Source organism: Abramis brama (genome assembly GCF_963993115.1).
Source record: "Abramis brama genome assembly, chromosome: 19".
NCBI classification, from domain to species: domain Eukaryota; kingdom Metazoa; phylum Chordata; class Actinopteri; order Cypriniformes; family Leuciscidae; genus Abramis; species Abramis brama.
Window position 1 is genome coordinate 12,552,015 of NC_139981.1, and position 21,146 is coordinate 12,573,160.

The 21,146-nt window shown below is 35.1% G+C and overlaps 1 protein-coding gene across 1 annotated transcript; it reads right to left on the reverse strand.

The window, feature by feature from the left end:
* Nucleotides 1-1,330: 1,330 nt before the first annotated feature.
* On the reverse strand, nucleotides 1,331-20,519 carry tspan15 (tetraspanin 15). The gene is made up of 8 exons (XM_084092208.1): nucleotides 20,322-20,519; nucleotides 14,556-14,741; nucleotides 13,879-13,953; nucleotides 11,662-11,757; nucleotides 9,037-9,153; nucleotides 5,917-5,967; nucleotides 5,341-5,457; nucleotides 1,331-2,785 (listed from the first exon to the last, which is right to left on the reverse strand). The coding sequence occupies exons 1-8, from the start codon at nucleotides 20,403-20,405 to the stop codon at nucleotides 2,639-2,641; spliced, it is 873 nt and encodes a 290-aa protein (XP_083948334.1). The 5' UTR covers nucleotides 20,406-20,519; the 3' UTR covers nucleotides 1,331-2,638.
* Between the last annotated feature and the right edge of the window lie 627 nt (nucleotides 20,520-21,146).

Genomic DNA, 21,146 nt, shown 5'->3' on the forward strand with positions numbered 1-21,146 from the left:
GTTTGTAATTTCACCATTGTAATACCATAAAATATTACTGAAGTCGGAACCATCGCTGCTCTTTCCCGCGAACTTGTCGAATCTGCCGCTGTAATTACCGTTCAGAAAACTGTGCTAAAGTGAGTCTGAAGGAGAGAGCTTTGAAGCTTGAAGTTTAAAAAAATATATATTTTATTTTATCATTTTATCTTATTTAGGCATTGCTGTTACACATTGTAGGCCTACTTGCAAAATTTGAAAATTGTGAAATGTCTCGAGAACATGTAGGCCTTGATACTAATTTTAAAAAAGTGAGGGGGAAAAAAAGAGAGAAAGTCTGTTGGAGAGAAAGAGATGGGTATTTTTGTAAATCTTTCAGTTATGACTGCCTTTCTGTTATTGTTCAACAAGTTTATGAATTTAAAAGAAAGAAAGAAAGAAAGAAAGAAAGAAAGAAAGAAAGAAAGAAAGAAAGAAAGAAAGAAAGAAAGAAAGAAAGAAAGAAAGAAAGAAAGAAAGAAAGAAAGAAAGAAAGAAAGAAAGAAAGAAAGAAAGAAAGAAAGAAAGAAAGAAAGAAAGAAAGAAAGGGGACTTTTGCCCACTTTTGACTTTTGGGGACTTTTGTTGGTTAAAAAAAAAAAAAACCAAAAAACTAATCCTCGTCGTGTATTTGATTAATTTCAGCGGTTAGTGTTGAGAAAAACATCTTGCAGAGAATGCAGCTCTCCACTGACTTGAGACAAAAAAAAAAATCTAAATAAGTTATTTGCTTAAGATCGATGTTTCGATGTCACTGTTTATCTGTCATGACCTTAAACCACAGAAGGAATGAGTTGTGCTTTTCCATCACTATATATGTCATCTCTTTTGCCAGGACATTTTTTTTAATATAACTTCGATTGTATTAGTCTGAAAGAAAAATGTCATATACACCTATGATGACTTGAGGGCGAGTAAATCATGGGCTAATTTTCATTTTTGGGTGAACTATCCCTTTAAGCAAATTATACAGTATAATCTAAATTACAATATGAATGGGAGCCATCCAACATTTTATCATACACATTCTACAAAATATAAAAAGACTGTATTGAGATGTATGAGTAGGCAACTGAACTGCCTTTTCACATAACTGCCTTTTCATTCTTATCTTACTTGATACACATATTTTGAAGGCGTCTAAAATATCAACATGATCCAAATTTTGCTGAAAAAACCTCTTGTGTACACAATCTTACCTTCTGTCGTCGGTTTGATAGTTTATACTTTTTAGCAAGTAAAGGCCTTTTAGTAGTTGTAAAAATGTGAAAGATAAAAAAAATGATTTTTTAAGAATTTTTTTTTTAGTCAAATGATATTTCTCAATCACCACTACCCCCACTATTCCACTATCCCCCCCCATTAGTCCATGTTTAAAGTGCAATATGCAGAGTGACGCAGTCCCCTTGCAAAGTCAAACCAGCATGACAGAAAACAGATAAGAACATCCACTGAAGCAGCAGAACACAGCGCTGTAAACATCATTTATTCATTCATTCAGCAGGACACTCACTGTGTTCAGGGCAAAACTCCAGCTTTAATAGTCAAGTCAATACATAGACAGACAAATTACACAAAAGACATCAGTAAAGCCCAAAAAAGATTAAAAAGAAAAAAAAAGAGAAAAGAATAGATGTTAAGACCTAAGTGATGTCAAGTCTTAATATTCCCATCAACCTGTTTGTTTGCAATGATTTTTCTTTAAATAATGACACTGAAACTAATGTAAAATTTAGTGCAATTTACATAAAACTAGAAACTTTAAATATACCATCTAATGGCTCCTGTCATTTAAAACAACCATATTATGTATTTATCATAAAAACAGGGCAAAATATACAGTTTAATTGGATTTTTAAATGTTTATACAAAAAAAGAGACAAAATAGAGGAGAATATAAAAGCTACAATCCTTTGGCACAAAAAAAATGTTAAAAGATATACCCAAAGATGTATACCTGCAGCTCTGACAGAAATATGTTAGACTTAAAAAAGAAAAAAAAAATATTATGAAAGGGCACCACATATTCATTAAAACTCCAAGATTAGTAGATTACAAAATAATCAGCTCATAATTAGTATCATTATGGATTAAGAATAAATGCTGTTTCGGGTAAAGGCCCAATTTGGAATGATGTGAATATGGTGGTATGGTGGCAACCAAGGCATTGGATTTACAAAGATTTTAGTGTGGAAACTTACACAGTTACTCATCTACAAACATCTCATCTCAGTGTACAAGCAATCTTATGTGAAGCGCATTGTTAGCACAGGAAAAAAAAGAAACCTTGCACTTTATCACCTGAGACTGACAGGGTGCCAATTGTCAAATCAGAAGACAGATTCCTTGTCAAACAGAGCTAAACTGTGTAAAATTCTGACTCATTCTGACTCAGTCAACCTGATGAAAATATATAGCATCTTCAGTCTAGGATTCAGAACCTGAGACGGAAGGTCAGTCCAAGCATCAGTTAATTTTGACACATAAACTACCCATTTTCAGCTGACAGGTTAAATAATAAATCCTGAGAGTAACTGTGAAAACAATACCGACAGTACAAAAATGACTTGCTTGCATCAGTGTAGTGTCCGACGTAAGGCTTTCTGTTAGGAGTTGTCACTCAGTCCATCAAAGGCATACATCTGCAGCATTTGGCCAGCTTGCTTTGGCTCTTGGTCCCCAGCAGACCATCCATATAGTGACCGTACTCCTCGATGGCATCTTCCACACGGGTGATATAAAGCCAGGTAAAGAGCACTCCAAAAAACTAACAAAAAAAAAAGAGAGTAATACTTTTGTTCAACATAAATAAATAAAAAATCTTTATGTGGTATTGGAAGGGTTTATCACATGTATTCCCTGATTCAAGTTCTCCCACAGCAGATCTGGACTTTGATTGGCCCTTCCTCAACAGATGACCATTTTGTACAATTTGTGCAGCCTGTTTCTAATGGTTGTCTGATGAACACTCATTAACTGTCGCCAGAACTGGCTGCAAATCTCTTGATGGGTCCCTGAGGTTCTTTGAGGTGTCGAGTGGCTCTTTTGGTCTTGGCATAATGGTAACGTACCTCAACGCTTATGATAGAACAAAAGCTTCTTTCAAACAGTATTGTACCTTATTTACTCCTAAATGGTGGATAATAGTACCTTTAAGGAACATATTGAAAGGATACCTTTTTTTCTGAGCGTGCAGCGATAAACAGATGTAACTTTTTCCACACACAGAATGGGCCTTTCTGTTCATTGAAGCTGTACAAAACATAACAAAATCTACATTGCAAGTGTAATTTGATCAGTTATATTGCCTGTTATTCATTGACATTGGTGAAATGCCAACCCAATATCTTTTCTCGTATCTTTTTCACAGCAATGTGTTATCTGCGCACTTCATGCTGCAGCTATTTGTGCAGTAATCTAAATCTTGTAATAAACAACTGGGGTGGTTCACAGTGTAGGGAGACTGACTAATGACTCTGAATCAACCGTGAATCACCATTTATGGAAAAGAACGATGTAACTGATTATAAAAGCTTCTCGGTTTCAACACTTTTCTCATTAAAAACAAGTCCCGCCGCCTCCTCCCATACACATACACATTCTTGCTCACAAGCACACAAGCATAAGACTGAAGAATGTTCAAATGGAAACATTATAATGCAATATGAATGTCACTGCTAAAAAAAAAAATATTGACAGTATCCATGTCTTTCTGAGCAATACCTGTTCTTATCACATATAACACTATATCTTCTTGATATAGATATAAACTACAGATAGGGACTGTCTGACCTGATAGAAACTTAGGCCTGTTCTCAGCACCTCTAAGAGTAAAACCTCTAAGAGTCCTTAGAGTAAAAATGGAGATTACTGTTTGTGTGCATGTGTTTTTCTCTGTGTTGGTGGGTTATCGAAGTTGCAGTATTATTATAATGGCAACATAATGGACTCAAAATGTATGTGATTATGATAATCCACATCTGCGACTGGAGTTTTACAGTGCATCAAGGCACCTCTTTAAAACTGGTTAAAATGGGGGGACACACAGTAACAGCTGAACATTAGAGGAGAAGGATTTCCAGACTGCTAATTTGGTAAAAACCTGTCTATTCATGGTGCTCTTTTGAGAAAAGTTGAAATTCATTTAAACTATGTCTCTCTCAACCAGGCAGCCACCTCTTCATCAGTGCGGAAATCACTTTACGGGGGGATATTATGTAAAGAGGCGATTTAATTACACTGAACTAATGAGTTGGCACAGATAATGATGAATAACGACAAGATGAAATATCTCCATAAAGCCAAATTCTTGGCCTTTTGAAGAGAAAAATTATTGGCACTTTTTGCTACAGCAAGTTTTATCAAAGTAGATATATAAATATTAGGGTTGCCAAAATTCAACTTTTTGAGCTTTAATGAATAATTTAGCTTTTAATTTAACTACTACTACTAATTATTTAAAAAAAATATTAACATGCATTACAACTTTAAATATAGCACATTTACACAATTAAATCTAAAGTCCTACTACTCAATGACTCGTTATCGTCATAGTTTAAGCCAATTAATTATATAAAATGTTCTTATTTAAACATCACAGTAGATGTGTATGCTCTTGTCACCATTATCTCTAATATCCTATTTGAATCTGAGAAGAACTGACCAGATGAAAGTATGATATTTGTCTGCCATGATTACAGGCTTAGAATGACTGTTGGATGAAGCGGAGCTCTGGAAGCAAGGTTGTGCAGTAATAACTAATAAACATGAATAGGTCTATTTGAATATATAAAACACAATAGGATGGGACATTAATACACTGCGGTGTCATTTTTAAAATGTGAAAAAGAAGAATGGTTTGCCAGAAATGCTAAAATGATGGCCATCATTAGGTGACCAACTACAGTAGGTTGACAATAAGCACTGTCGTTTTTGAAAAGGAGGACATAACCTTCTCATGGATGGATACAGAAGAGTTTGAAACATGTTTGTTGTTGTTGGCTGTCCAATTAGTTTTTCTCGTCATTCAGCAAAGAAAGAGAGCAGGATGACATTTATTTCCAGAAAGCTTTAATGAGTTTAAAAAATGTATTCCCCACACAACCCCAACACCCTTGAGAATAAAACATTTAAAACTGAAATAATTGCTGTCACAACTTTAATCTTGAACTCTTCAAACACTTTGAAAGGTTATTTCAACCAAATAAAAATGCCATTTTTGTTCTTGGCAAGCTTGCAAGGGATAAGAGCATGTACGTTTTAATAAAAGTGCATATTTTGTAATAAAAAAACTGACAGGCAATCTGAACCTTCTTCTCTTACCTGAGGTAGTAGGATGCCCAGAAGAAGACCAGCCATGACTGTATAGTTGTCCATGAACCAAATAAAGACTGCATCAATGCAACCGCGGATGTAGATGACCTCTACATTTTCTAGCCTCTGTGGGCAAAGGTCAGGCCAGAGAAACAGAGGTCATATTCAAAAGTCATCTTTTCACTATTCAAATTCTAAGAGTAAAAAAAACAACCTCTTCGCATCTCTTATATTAACAACCAATATATCGAAGTAATGGGTGTGTTGAGAGATGCGAATGTAATGTATTGTGGGATAATTGGATGCTGTTATAAGGCAGATCATCATTCATCTGTGCATGCCGCATATTCTCACAGCCTGTTAAAATTCAGAGGTGGTTCTCATTGCTCTTCCCAGATGATCTGATTACCGATCAGACCTTTGACCCCTCCAAATGACTGTATTCATACCGGGTGGATCGGCACAGAGAACTTTTCAAATATCAGAATGCACTTATAACCTACTCTAACTTTCTTTTTCGTTCGCAAAAGCAGATCTAACCAAAACGTCACCAGACATAGAAATAGAGTTGATCAGGGAACATACCTCTTTATTCAGGGTCTTGTATCCACACATCGTATTAACAACTTCAGAAGGCTGTAAAACACAAGCAAATGCAGTCTTACTATTTTCATAGAAGTAGTATAACATGTCCTGCATCTCTCTTAAAAACTAAGATTGCAAACCGATCTGGCAAACAGCAAAACCTATGGGGGAAAATGCTAAGAATACTAAGTTTTATAAATGAAGCTGAAATCATTCTGTGAGTAACCGTACACATTCTGATTACATTTAAATGGATGGTTCACCCAAGATTGAATATTCAGTCATTAATTATTCACTCTAATGTCATGCTAAATCTGTAAGACTTTGGTTCATCTTTGAAACACCAATGCAGATATTTTTAATGTAATCTGAGAGATTTTAGTTCCTCCATAACTATCAACCCATGTTCAATCGTATAAAGCGATCGAGTCTCTTCAGAAGATGTGGATTAAACCACTTGATTAATATCTGTTTCTTTCACAAACTCCTTATGAACTTTGTAAAGAGTCAAAGTTTTGGCTGCATAGACTTTCAAGGGAGGGACATAAATATCTCAGATTTAATTTAAACATCTTCATTTGTGTTTTGAAGTCTTATGGATTTGGAAAGACATGAGGGTGAGTAAATGACAGAATTTTCATTTTTTGGGTGAACTATCCATTTAAATCAACTCTTTAAATCAGTGCAACATGACCACATTAAAATGGAAAAGGTTCCTTTATATAAAGATTTTCCAGACTGCATCAATACTAGCCTGTTTGCCTGATAACAATACAGAATAAGCTGATGACAGGACAAACTTACATTTAAAACGACAAGAACATCTGGTGACAACCCAAAAAGATAAACTGATAAGTGGATTGAATTTGATAATTTAATGCATCATTGGAGCAACAAATTCAGCACAAGGGAATGAAAAAAGCAGGGATATAGGGTTAAATTAAGCTAAACATTCCTTTAAACAATATATGGAGTTTCATTAATATGAGGTTCACAAACAAAAGGGCAGATAAGTTTTCAATATCTTGTTTCATTTTGAAACAAAAGTGTTTTTAAGATGATAAGCACACACTTGCAACTAAGGCACCTTGAAGAAATTCAGTCGGAAGGGCCTGATGTGATAAAGATTTCATAGGAAAATATGCATTAAGAAACCAAGACTTAGAAAAAATAGAGCAAATAAGAACAAATGTTGTTGACTCTTTGATATCATTATTCATTAAAAAAAAACCTGCATTGTTTGTTCAGTATATATTTGTATTTGTACTGGGATTTTTGTATTTAGAAAATACATCAGCCAAATTATTCTTATATGGTCCTACTATTTTTTTGAGCTGTTAAGTGGTATAAGGTATTCTTATATTGTAATAATCTGGTTAGAAGCAAAGAACAAACATATCTCCATCAGTCTTAATAAAGTGGGATTACAGATCACTTAATTGGTATTAAAGGCAATATCACCAGATTAGATTCTGATATTCAATTTCAGACAAAACCTTCTGATGTAATCTTCACATATTGAAAGCATTTTAGTGTACTACTATGTCTTAGACCGAGGTAATGTTTGTCCATAGATAATCTTCACACAGCTGGATGTTGGCAAACAAACTCTGTGCTTGTTCTAAAACTAATGAAAAATTAATGTCCTTTTGACTGCAAGACCTGTTTTAGTGTTGCAACTCAAAGGACCTATTTTTCAACTGTCCTATGCAACTTCAAAAAATTAGATCTTTTAATATTCAGGTGAATCTAATATCAAGCTGCATTGACATGTTACTAACATTTTGGCTTATGTTTGACAAGAAAATAAATGTGTAAGATAAGATTTTTCCTATAGAATGAAAGTGAATGGAATCTAATGGTGTTTGGAAACCACAAATCATCAAATGATCTTCTTTTATGTTTCACAGAAGAAAGAAAGTCATACAGGTTTGGAACAACACGAGGGTGTGTAAATTATGACAGAATTATCAACATTATTACGTGAACTATCACTTTAACTAACAAAAGTCAGGTCTCTTCCATCAGGAAATGACATCATTTTTGGCACAACAACAGCAGCACAAACATTCCACCCTAAACTGACACTCGTGTAAGCGGACTCTCAATCCCTCATTAAACTATGGTTAACTCTAGCTCTTTATTTCCATCCTGTTAGACAGTTTGTACATGTTATTGCCATTGTGTAAATAATCAAGCTTTCAATCAGTGCTTCATCAGAGCATATTTTCGAAAGTCTGGTACCCTTTTATAGAAATACTTCTTAAAATACAAAACAAGAAAATTCACTTTTAGCAGTTACAGATTTCAAAAGGTACACAAAACAGGAATGACCCAGATAATGCAGGATCATTATGAGCTCAACGTTTCCATAAATGAACAAATGTAAAGCAAAGCAACTGGCTGTTATGGAAACTGGAAACCCTGAGCAGAAAACACATGTCAAAAATATGACATGGACAAAGTTCCTTCCTAATTCACTGGATGTAGTGGCATTATTTCTGAACCTGTAAAATTGAGCAGAGCTCAAATGGGACAGAACAAAACTAGCTGAGGAATGCTGAAGCACACAAAGTGACAATTTTTTTCTTTTGTGTGTTTCATCTTCGCCTTTTATGTCTCCTTTCAGGTAAGCAAACAGTAGCCTAGTGAAAGACTCAATTGCTTTTGGTTTGAACCAGGGCTGGTCTAAATTAAAAAATGGAATTCAATTTATGAGTTCACATAAAATACCACATAATATACTGTAGGATTTTGTTTACCCCAGGATTATATATAAAAAATCTGACATTACTCTAGTCTTCAGTCTCACATGATCCTTCAGATATCATTCTAATATGCTGCTTTGGTGCTTAAGAAAAATGTCTTATTAATATCAATGTTTAAAACAATTACGTATACAATATTTTTGTGGAAACCATGATCATTTTTTTTCCCCAGAATCCCTGATGAATAGAAAGCTCAAAAGAACAGTTTTTATTTGAAATTGAAATCTTTTGTAACAATTTAAAATGACAAACTTTTGAACTTTTGAAGTGGAAACTGCTTTATGACAAACTGGACTTGATCTGTGTATAGGTTCACACTGCAAGAGGAATGAAAAGATATTCGTAGACAAACCTTGTTATTAATACAGCAGGTGTATGGCACTCCACACGCTAGCGGACCAGGAGCAGAGCAATTATGATACATGTTCACCTGCCAGTCCGTGTACTCCTTTCCCCCACAACATTTGAACTGGAAAAAACAAGAGTCAAAGCAGTAAAACCACTTACCAATGGAAATATCAGCCATATACAAGCCTACCGGAAGAATATTTGTACATTGCATTTTTAAAAAACAACATTTGTGTAAATGATTGAATTTGCAAGCATGTCATCTGCTAAACTGCACCTAGGTTGACAGGGCATGAAATAAAGAGAGGTGAATGAATAATCTGAGCTGCTTTGTATTAATTGATTGAGCCTAAAGCTTTCAGAGGACAAGCATGAATAAATATTAGGCTCCCGTCTTCCCTCACTGAATAGCACAATTCATATTCTAGCACATTAGCTCATTTAAAAGGCAGTGAATAACATTTGAGGAAATTACTAAAGAAATTGGTGGATTCCCTCAAAAGAAACACATCTTCACTGATGTACAAGAATTATACGACAATCAGCAAAGAGCATAATTGTGTGATGATATCCAATTGCAGAAGGCAAACAGAAATTAATGCAGCGTGGAATGTCAGTCATAAAAACAAATAAATGAGGAATGACCAGGACCCCTCAGGGAATGGACCAGGACCCCTCACTCTCCACATCAGCCTGACAGAAAACACTGACTGTCTTCCGATTCACAGGCTCCTGTGCAGTGTTCACTGCTCCTTACAATAATGATAATCAACTTCACTTGACAAAACCCGCTCATTTGGAACGCACTCCAATGTTGTCTAATACAGACAACACTTAAGCCGCACAGATTAGCATTTGTTTTTACCTCATTTATGGTCAGATGTTTTGGCAGTTTGCTGGTCTGGAGCATTCAGGTGTGTGTTAACCTGAATGCCAAGGAGGAAGGACATCAGCAATGATCTTAGAGGAGCAATTGTTTCTACCCATCTATCTAGGAAGTGTTATACGCCCATTATATGGCCAAGAATTTGAAGTCCATCATTCAACAGAATGGAAGATTATTCACAAGTGGAAAACATTCAGAGAGTTGCCAATCTTCCCAGGAGTGAACATCCCAGCAAATTCACCCCAAGGTCAGACCGTGCACAAAAACAAATTAAAATAATATAAAAATGAAGGATGAAAAACAAAAATCATGCAAACCACATTTGTGAAAAGGACTGAAGGTGGTTTAAACAGAAAATAATCCCTTTATCTTTACAATGTACCAAACTAGAGGTAAACCTTTTCCTTTCGCCCATCACACTGAGTGGCATGATTACCTGGAATTGACTGGTTTTAGAGCTGCAGCTTTAGTTTATTTATTCCTAATCAAGTCAAAATATCTAGTAAAATGAAATTGCTGTAATATATTTGTACATAATTGAGCACTGCTAAAACAGCTCTCAGTAATTACTCATATTAAACAGTTTCATGCGGATGCTCCGTGTGAGGTTGTGTATTTGAAGGACTAGAAGACATCCTCAAGCACTTGAATGCATCATAGAGCCACTGGGCTCTTTGACTGTGTTGCCATAAAATGCCTATGCATTGAATGTTTTGTAGATGTACTTGCAAATTACAAGTAGAGCTCTTTGAATGGCCAACTCCTAGAGTTGTTGTACCTAATTTATGGTCATTAAAACCCACTCCTCATAGTCACTGGTCTTTGTTGATTTAACTACTGTATAAAAGGGACATCTGAATTGTCCCTATCTGACATCTGAGTTGGATTATAGGGCCCTATCATTTCCATGATGCAGAAAACACGGATGAAATTGCGGAATCCAGACATTTAAACAAGATATACTGTGTAAAGCTGAATGTCATGGAATTTGGACATTTTGGGATTAATAAGTCAAAAGTAGTACTGTACACTTAATCAAATTCACAATCATCCTCCCAATTTTTCTGCAAAGGTATTCACTACAAACCATCAAAATAAATGTTCCATTTAACTTTAGGAATTTATGACAATTTATTACTAACAAACGATCACAAAGAAAAAAAAACTGTTGTGCAGCCTATTTTTGACAAAAAAGCAATTTGTGTTGCAAAAAGGAATATTTAAATTTTTAAAAGATTGATTAAATTGTTAGGTTTTATGATAAATTTGAATTAAATCTTACATTTGTATTAAATCAAAAAACAAAATCCAGAAAAATGTACACAGAATTTAGGACAAAAATACAATGGAATTCAGTCAAAACAACAAAACAGATTTCATATGGCCCTATTATTGTTATAATTTTAATAATTCTTAAATTCAATTGATTAGCTATGCCTTATGATAAATCATATTTTATTAAAAAATTATTTAATTCATTAATTAGAAATATTAATTAAAACCATTAAAATGGAATCCAGAAAAAAATAAAATAAAAACAAAAAATGCAAAATAAATAAAATGGATTTCATAGGACCCTAGGTTTACCAGCTTTTTTTTTTTTTTCAACAATTGAGTATCAGGAGTATAAGCATTTACGAATGCAGAGAGGTCTGGACTGACATAGTTTCATAGGATGACCTATGTCGACAGACCGAATTCAAAGATCTCCAAAAGTCAGCATACCAAATATAAATCTCTTACCTTATTCTGAACAAAGTCCATGATGTTTTTGAAATCAAGGTCATCATAGTAATTCACAATGCCTTTACGAATGTTTTTGTTGAAAAGGTCCACTGTCTATTGGACAAAGAAAGGTCAGTGTTATAACAGGAAGATGTTGTTTTTGCAAAAACATTTCAGAATATTTCATATGTACAATGTCAAGCCCTTGTTGTTTTCAAAAAAGAAATAGTGTGCACGTTCCAAAAACTTTTGGCAGGTGCTTGGTGTTGACAAAAAACTTTTTTATGTATAGAAATTACTATTTTTTACAGATTAATGGAACCACTATGGGAAGTACAATGGCCCCTAATTATGCAAATGTATATGTTGGTCATTTTGAACATGAATGTGTATTGAACCCTGGGGCTAATCCTTTTTTACCTAATATACATATATGTCGTCGGTACATCGATGATATTTTCCTTATATGGTGTGGCTCGGAAAGTGAATTACGTGAGTTTCAACAATTTCTTAATCGTAGTAGCGGACATCTTAAATTCACCATTGATTATGATGAGTGTCAAGTCAGTTTTCTTGACCTACTCATCATTAAAGATAATGATAAATTAGTGACAGATTTATATAGAAAGCCCACTGATAGAAATACAATATTACATGGTCAGAGTTTTCATACTACTCGTTTAAAGAAAAGTCTTCCAATTAGTCAGTTTAAAAGAATTCGTAGGATTTGCACATCTAATGAAATGTATGAAACACAAAGTAAAGATTTATGCCAAAGGTTTCATGAGAGGGGGTATGCAGATGATTGGATTGGAGAGGCTGCAGCGCGTTTTGCAAATATTGATCAGCAAGAATGCCTTGCTAAAACCCGCTCTAAGTCTACTGATAATAGGTTATCTTGCATTATTCAATATTCTGCATTGAGTAAGGAGTTTACACATGATATAGTGTGTATATATATATAGTGTGTTTACACATATAGTGTGTAAACACTGACATATTTTAAGTTCAGATCCCACAATTAGTCATTTTTGTAAAGATCCTCCACGATTTGTACATAAACAAGCTCCTAATATACGGCATATGGTGAGAGCCGACCAAGGGTGTGATCGTCCAAGCAATCCCTTTTCAGTCTCTGATGGTAATTATAGGTGTGGACAGTGTGCACAATGTAATTTCACAAATAAATGTCACACTTTTAGCCATCCTCATTCTGTGAAACAGTTAAGGGAATAATTTCGTGTAACACCAAAAACGTAATTTATATGATCAAATGCCCATGTGGTTTAGCATACATGGGTAAAACGCAGCGTTATTTGAAAATGCGCATTGCAGAACATAGAAGTAATATATGTTTGAATGACAAATAGAACCCCATTGCTGTTCATTTCAATGTTTTTAAACACAATTTATACATTTTGGTATAGAACTAGTAAGAGTATCCAGAAGGGGTGGTGACATTAATAAGATCTTACTACAGAAGGAAGCCTTTTATATACATACACTTAATACTCTTTCTCCAAAAGGTTTGAATATGGAGTTTGATTTGAAAATTTTCTTGTGAACATCCTTTGTGTTTTTATTTTATTTTATTATTATTTTTATTTATTTATTTTTAAATATCATGTTGTTGTTGTTTTTTTCTCTCTCTTTTTTTTCAATATCATGTTGGTTATTTTTTTAGTGGTTATATTTGTGTTTGATTAGGTCGTTACTGCATTGGATGATTGGGTAATTAGTTCACTAATGAGGTCACCTGTGATGGTTCACACTGATATAAATTGTACCTTTCTATGATTGTTGCTTTCCTGACGAAGACCCTTTGGGTCGAAACGTGGTTCTTTTTAATAAATTATTGGGAGCGGCAGTGGCAGTGTGCCGATTCTTGTTTATTTTAAGCCCTTGTTGTTTCTCATCTGTTTTTGAAGCACTTAAAACAATCTCGATAAAATAGTAGATACCAGGGACTGGTACAATTAGGTTATTAATGAATATGACTGAAATTAAGTTCACAATGATGTTAATTATGCTCTGGCATTAATGATTGCTGAAGTGTCAAGAAGCCAAACAGATTTTCACTTCCAGCTGACAATGAAATCGCACAATCTGTTACTTGAAAAATGACAAAGAAGAAACACGTACTTTGAAAAACAAGGCAGGAATTTTACACATTTGTCAAGAACATAATACAACACACAAATAAGAAAAAAATATCTGTGATAAAAAGGTTTGTACCTGGGTCCTAAAGATCAGCGCAACAATCCCACCGACGAGCTCCAAAATGAGACAGAAAGCCAGCATGTAAAGAAACTGCAAGGCAAGAGTAAAAAGTGAAAGAGACACGGCACATTACTCGGATTCAAATGAAACAACAGTCGAACATCTCAATTTCTGCCCTACTTGGGCAGTGAGTCCATCCATGCATGTACAGCACATTTTCAGAAGGCAAAAGGACCAGTGAATACAAATAGCTCAAAACATGATTCAATTCCCATAAGTTTGTTTCCTTGCTATTGTGTGCCCCTTTACAACCTTTCTTTCTTTTGTGGAATGCAAAAGATATTTTGAAAAATGTTTTGTCCATCCATCCATAAATGACAACACTGGATATTGACTTTCACATTGACTTTCACTGTACAGACAAAAACATGTTCTTTTGTGTCATAAAGATTTGGAATGTCATGAGGGTGAGTAAATAATGACTGGATTTTCCTTTTTGGGTAAACTATCCCTTTAAGCTTATAATATTATTTTTCTGTTTGCTCAGTTCAAAAAGCATTATTATAAAGAAGTATATGAAGTGTTTTGTTCAGAAAATCAATATGGTTAACATAAGCGATATGCTGAAGTACAGCGATTGTGATGTAGGACACTACTATATGCAAGTGTCTGATGGAAAAATTAAAACTTACCACTTTGAGAAGACTCAAGTTGTCTCTGAGAGACGCCAGAACCCCGATGAAGGAAACGATGAACATGACCACACCGAGCACAATGAGGATAATGGCGGGAGCCAGAAACACTCCTTCCAGTGTTTTGTACCGTTGCCTCTCCACCTCCGCATAGATGCCGATGGCCAAAATAAAGCCACCTATCAACTGAAACAAATCACACAAATCAGATCAGACCATTTGGATTTAAAGCAAAATAAGATTACAGATGGGATAATCAACACTATTTTAGTTATGTTACTAGCTTTAAAAGGGAGATGGGTCAAAAGCAACACAAAAGAGTCCATGAAATATTTTAGTCAGGGCCTCAAAAAAATCTAACAAGGATGGTCATTATTGAACCTAGGAGTATTTTAGTTTTCATATTTAAATGTATTACGGTTAAAACAAGAGCAAAGTAGAGCTATTTGAAATTGCGAGCTCCTGAGTTAATGTATTCTGACCTTGAATCTTAATGGCTCCCCTGATGCGCAGAGTGTGATTTCCATTTAGAAATATTCTAAATGATTATCATACTCTACTGATCGGAGCCGTAGTTGACTTTTTAAAGAATTAAAGCCTGTGGTGATAACCCCAAACTGCATTTCTGTGTCAGACTGAAGAGTAGTAGAAAGTAGATGTAGGAGAAGCAGATGATAGTTGAAGCTGTACAAAAGTGACATAGAACAGCAAATGCACTTCTGTAACCCAGAGAAAAAACTATGGAAGCATATGGGTAGCAATATTCAATTTGAAATGTAATATGCAAAATGATAATGCAATATGTAAAATGGCAATGCATTTCTGTATTTAAATTTACATTTTCCATTACATTTGTGCAACGTTTGGTGCAAAATGAAAATTCAATTATATAATTTACATTTGCAATAGGCCATCTTCTAACCGTATACATACTGGGAACTATATTCTCAGAAGGCGAAGCACTGCTACTTGGGCGGAGTGATTTGCTCGCATCACCTGAGAAGCCCTGTGGTGAGGAGCAGAGTTTGCTCAGAGTTGGAGTAAATCACTCCGCAGAAGTAGCAGTGCTTCGCCTTCTGAGAATATAGTTCCCAGTATGTATACGGTTAGAAGATGGCTGTGTCTCATGTGACCTTGTTATTTGTACACGCTGTGACTATACAAATCACAACATGTAAATGGGAAAATGTTGGCCTTATTTTGTCACTTATTGGGAGCAGTATGCTAGCTGAAGCCGTTTACCTCCAGTCTTTGTGCTAAGCTAGGCTAGCAGAGGGTGCGTCAGACAGTTACGGCACGCACGGAGATGAAAAGGGTATGTATGGACTTATCTAACTCTGGGGGATACGGTGAATAAGCTAAAGTCCCAAAAAGTTGGCATGTTCCTTTAATGAAAATGCAATTGCAAGTGTCTTAACTGTGAGTGTAAATGCAATTAGGAAAAATAACATTTAAATGATCATTTTGCTAAAGTTTTGCAAAGTCTTGTCTGAAGTTTAAAATCATTGGTTACCCGTAAGTCACATAACGTTTGGTTATGGCGTGTGTTATGCGCATGCTCAGCCGCATCTAACTTCCACTGTAAACACATGTATGATGCGAAAACAAAACCATCGAGCGAAATACCGGAGTGAACATGGCTGTGAACGACTTTTGCAGATTATGTGAAGTAAATCTTCGCATCCACAGTACAATCAGCGTCTACGTCATGGCTCTCAGCCCGCCCTCTGTTCGTTGATTGGCCGGCTGTTTTGAGACCGGAGGAAAACGGGGAAAACGGTCGCTATCTCAGACTGAGTACAGAAGCGAAATGAAATTGAGCGGAAGTGCGAAGTCTGACGTAGTCAGGCTACCAATGTTGCACAAATGTAATGGAAAATGTAAATTCAAATACAGAAATGCATTGCCATTTTACATATTGCATTGTCATTTTGCATATTACATTTCAAATTGAATATTGCTACTCATATGCTTCCATAAAAAAACCACTGAGCTCCAGTGACATGGCTTAATGGCATAATCAAATAATAACCATTATAATGCTGGGCTGGTAAATTGCAGCAAAACCACTTCATGCCTGTTAACTCATTGTGTGTGTGTGTGTGTGTGTGTGTGTGTGTGTGTGTGTGTGTGTGTGTGTGTGTGTGTGTGTATATGGGCTTTACAACAAATTTGTTGTGCTAATGTATTCCTTCTGTCCCTGAACCTCCCTTCTCATTCAACACCACACCAAGATGTAGTCTGTATGGATAAGTAAGTAGTAGTAATCTTCTTCCTTAAATAGAGGCATAATCGGTATGTACTAAGCGCAAAAATCATTGTCAGTGCATCACTAATATTATATTATAAATAGTGTGTAAATCACTAATTGTTCTAAAATTATACTGAACTGTTCAACAGTACAGAGGATCAAATTTCAGAGGGAGGCAGCTAGGCTATATTGTATGGGGAATGCGAGGGGGTGTAAACAGGTCAAACTGGTGAAAATGAATGGACTAATTAGAGTAAACGTCACCCACTTGGACCATTTTTATTCTTGTCCAATTGAAATGAACTTGAAACACAAAATGATCTGCGAGTAATCATGTTTTTAGTAACAGTCCACTCAGTTTGGTTAAATTAAAGCTCCACCTCCGTGTCTGCCATCATCTTTAGTTTGCAGAGAAAAGAGAAACGAACTGAAAAGAGAAGATGGCATATTGCAAACTGCTAAAGGTCTGTCAATTTTGCCAATAAGCCTGATTTCCAATGAGGGTTGAATAATTTCGATTACAACTGTATATCCTGAATAAAAGTATTCAATTCTAAAAAATAAATTAAAAAAACATACTGATCACAAAATTGAAACAGTAGTGTAAGTTAATGAGACTAAAAAAACAGCATGGTGAAAAGTTGCTTGATGATAGTCAAAGATTGATCGTTTTCAATACGCCAGGATGTGTGAATCGACAGGATGTATTGGATACGCCAGAATGTCTGAACCTATTGTGCACACATCCCGGATGTTTGCACAATACATGGAACATGAATTTGAACAATGAAGATGCTAAGCACTCTCTGCATTTCAAAAGACCGGCACTGGTAAGAAGTTAGAGTAGCCTGGTTAACCGTTATAATTTTTGTACTTAATCCTAACGTGCGTTTTCAAAATCCGCACAAGAAAATCTAAAATATTGACTAATGTTACAACCACAGTTAGAGAAAGTATGAAACTAACATTATCATGCCACTGATGCTTAGTTTTTGTGTGTTAGGGTTAGTGTGTATGCAACAACAAAAAAAATACAAAGGAAAAACTTTTCCGTTTTTAGTTGTTGTCGTGTCCTATATTGTTGTTGTGTAAACATACTCTAAACTCGCCAGGACAGTGGGTCCCCAGGTGCACTTACATCTGCAAATATATGCAATTCAACCATTTCTAAACATCCAAAACTACCATTGAGCCAATCAGTAAAGTTAGCACCTTAACCTTTTCAAGTCAAGTAAGTTGTACACACAAAAAATAAAAGACAGAGACATGAGTGCACATCAACAGAGATGGTAAGAACAAATGTACGCCCTTGCCTTTGTGATCAGAATAGCCATCCACACATAATAATTTACCCTTGCAGTCTTGCATGAAGCACATCCACCAGGTCTCTTGTGAAAGCCCTGATGAGAGCAGCACAAAGTGTGCGCTAGGTCAGTCAGTACTGTAATACTGCTGCCAATGGGCCACCAAGAGCCTTGGCTGGTGGCATAATGGTCTGAAATAGCATCCTGTGGGGCCCATTGTTTATGCTGTCAGTGTGATAGGTTCAATATGTGCAGTCCTGCTCTTGACAGAAAGCTATGGGAGAAGCACAATGGTGCAGCCCATAGCATTTCAAACCCCTTTCAGACAATAATCTATTTTAAATACCAATAACAGATGAGAAAAAAGATAGCAGAATGTCATAGTGCATACGCCATTAGAGTGCCTCAAACTTGAATAATAATGAAAAGCATTATTTGCATATAAAAGGGTATTATCAAAGCATAAATGTCACAAATGTGAAATGTATATAAAAGATTATTATATGAGTTTATGAAAACATGACACAAATGGATGACAAATAAAGAACATCAAATGTGGAGAATAGAAACATTTAAGAACAATTAAACTGAACAATAGGAACAAACATTGTATCGTAACAATAACTTGTAATTGAATTTATGCTTTTAATTTTAATCAGATCTGAGTCTGAACTGTTTTCAAATTTAAAACGCCAAATTCCAGGGCTTATGTAACCCCAAATGACTCTCTAGTTATCTTTTAGTAGGCCAAGTCACAATTTGACAACAGTAAATAAGAGTATTAGATAAATTGAGAACTAAAATACAGAAAGACTGACTTGATGTTTGCTTGATAAATCTTGTTTTGCATTAAAAGCACTAGATTAGAATATTCACTAATGGCTTCTAAAATGTATACAGTACATTTAGCATATGTGTGGTTATATGTATAGACAATATATTAAAGGATCAAGCATTCAGGACAAATGCAATCTATTTTTATCTTTCAACTGCTTTAAAGAACAAGGTAATCCAGGAAAACACACACACACACACACAGTCACACACACATTAAGGAAAGCTCTCACAACAGACTTTTATCCATAATAATTTTATATTGTAATATAGGCTAATAAAAGCTTTTAGTTAGATACTGTAATCCTATCAAGCATACCCAGAGAATGTATCCTACTATTCAGTCTTATGGTGAACAAATCTGCGCTCCGACTCTTGGATTTTCAGTATTATACTGTAATCATGGGTTCAAAACAGGTTTGACCGTAATAAAATAAAGGTCTCACAGATAGCAAGCATTCTTCATACTAATGACAACAAAAAGGATAGTGCTCATACAGGTGGGAAAGAGTCCTCAAGTGGTAAATTCTTAAATAACTCAAAATTTAATGAGCTGAGTGATTATGTGCAAAATAATATGAAATTTGAATGATGTCTTTAATGGCATTTGACTGGTCACAACGATTTTTTATAAACATTTTTAGTTCACAGCTTTCACAGCATGACTGCACAGTACACAAAAAATGTTGGTCATCTGATCGTCATAATGCAATCAATAACAGAAGCAAGATAACCACCAACCACTAAAATGTGTCTGTTTCAGTTTCTGTCTAATGCTATTCACTTATGGTGTTGTGCCCAGATGACCATATCAGTTTAACAAGAAAGGTCTTATTTAAAGCGTAGCCTATACCTACTTTAATTAATCATTAGCCTACCTTAATATTTCCGCTTAGTACTTTCTACGTCGCTGTAGAAAGTACTAAGCGGAAATATTAATGTAGGCTAATACACACATATATTTATTAATAAATCAATTGATAAACACATGCAACTTCGTAAAAAAAAAAAAAAAAAAACATTTAATGTTTTTAACAGCAAGTTAGCCTAAAGAAATCGGTGATTCAGTAACAAACTCTTACTGCTAGGCTACTGCTTACAGTTACTGCTACTAGCAGAAACCTACTCCTAGGTAACGTAGGAGGGTGGGGTCAATAGAATTGGAACAGGTTAATGGGCATCATAACATAGTTAAAAATATATGAACATATACAAAATGTTACTTCTAGCAGATTTCTGATATTCAACTATATTCTTTTCTTTCTCTCTGTTCTTTCCGACTTTTTAAACCGCTCTTGTGCGCATTTGCTGAGTATAGCCTCATGAATTTAACACACCCATCTATTACATAGGAGAGAGAAAAACAATCAAACTCACCCAGAAAATCGTTGCATATACGATTAACGAGAACTTGAGAAAGATGTACGAGCACCTATCGCAATATCGGACTTCTTTTGACATGTTAAAAAACGTAAAAAAGGCACGGAATACGTTCCCGTAAACACTTCCTGGTTTGTTTGTATCTTCTACCTGAGCGAGCAGAGCACGCGATCCATTATCACTAACGCCGACATGAATTACAATATGGGCGGGTTGTCCAATGAGAGAGCGGAAGGAGAGTTTATTGTTTTAGAGCTCTGAAAGACATTAGACTCTTTAACACTAGGCTACAGTTAACATGAACAAACAAATAAACAATAAAAATAAAGACAACACAAAACAATAAACAAAAGTCATCCATTAAAGCAAGTCACATTTAATTTAGAATAATTATAAACAATCAATAAAACACAAACACAAAACACATTATTGTAATTATATTATAGACTTACACATCGCAGAAAACTTTAGTGTTTTGTCATAATGAAGATACGGTAGGCCTACCCTTTATCTATTTTTATTTTGCACGAGATGAATCTCAACAGACTGTGCCAGTAAAATTACTAGCAGAAATTCCAATGAAAAGTCTTTTTATAATTCGCACACTTAATGAAAATGTCAGATCTGCGAAAACCATCCAGAAATAGCCTTTGGTGATTCGAAGTGTCCAAATAAGAGTAGGCTAATGTGCACTATTCACTACATCCTTCTCCACCTGCTGTCCAGACACCAGTAGAGCAGATCTAACACATGCTCTTAAACTGTGACAGATATTTCCATTAGTGTTCGCTGCAGGGGAGTTGCACTTGCAATTAATAATGA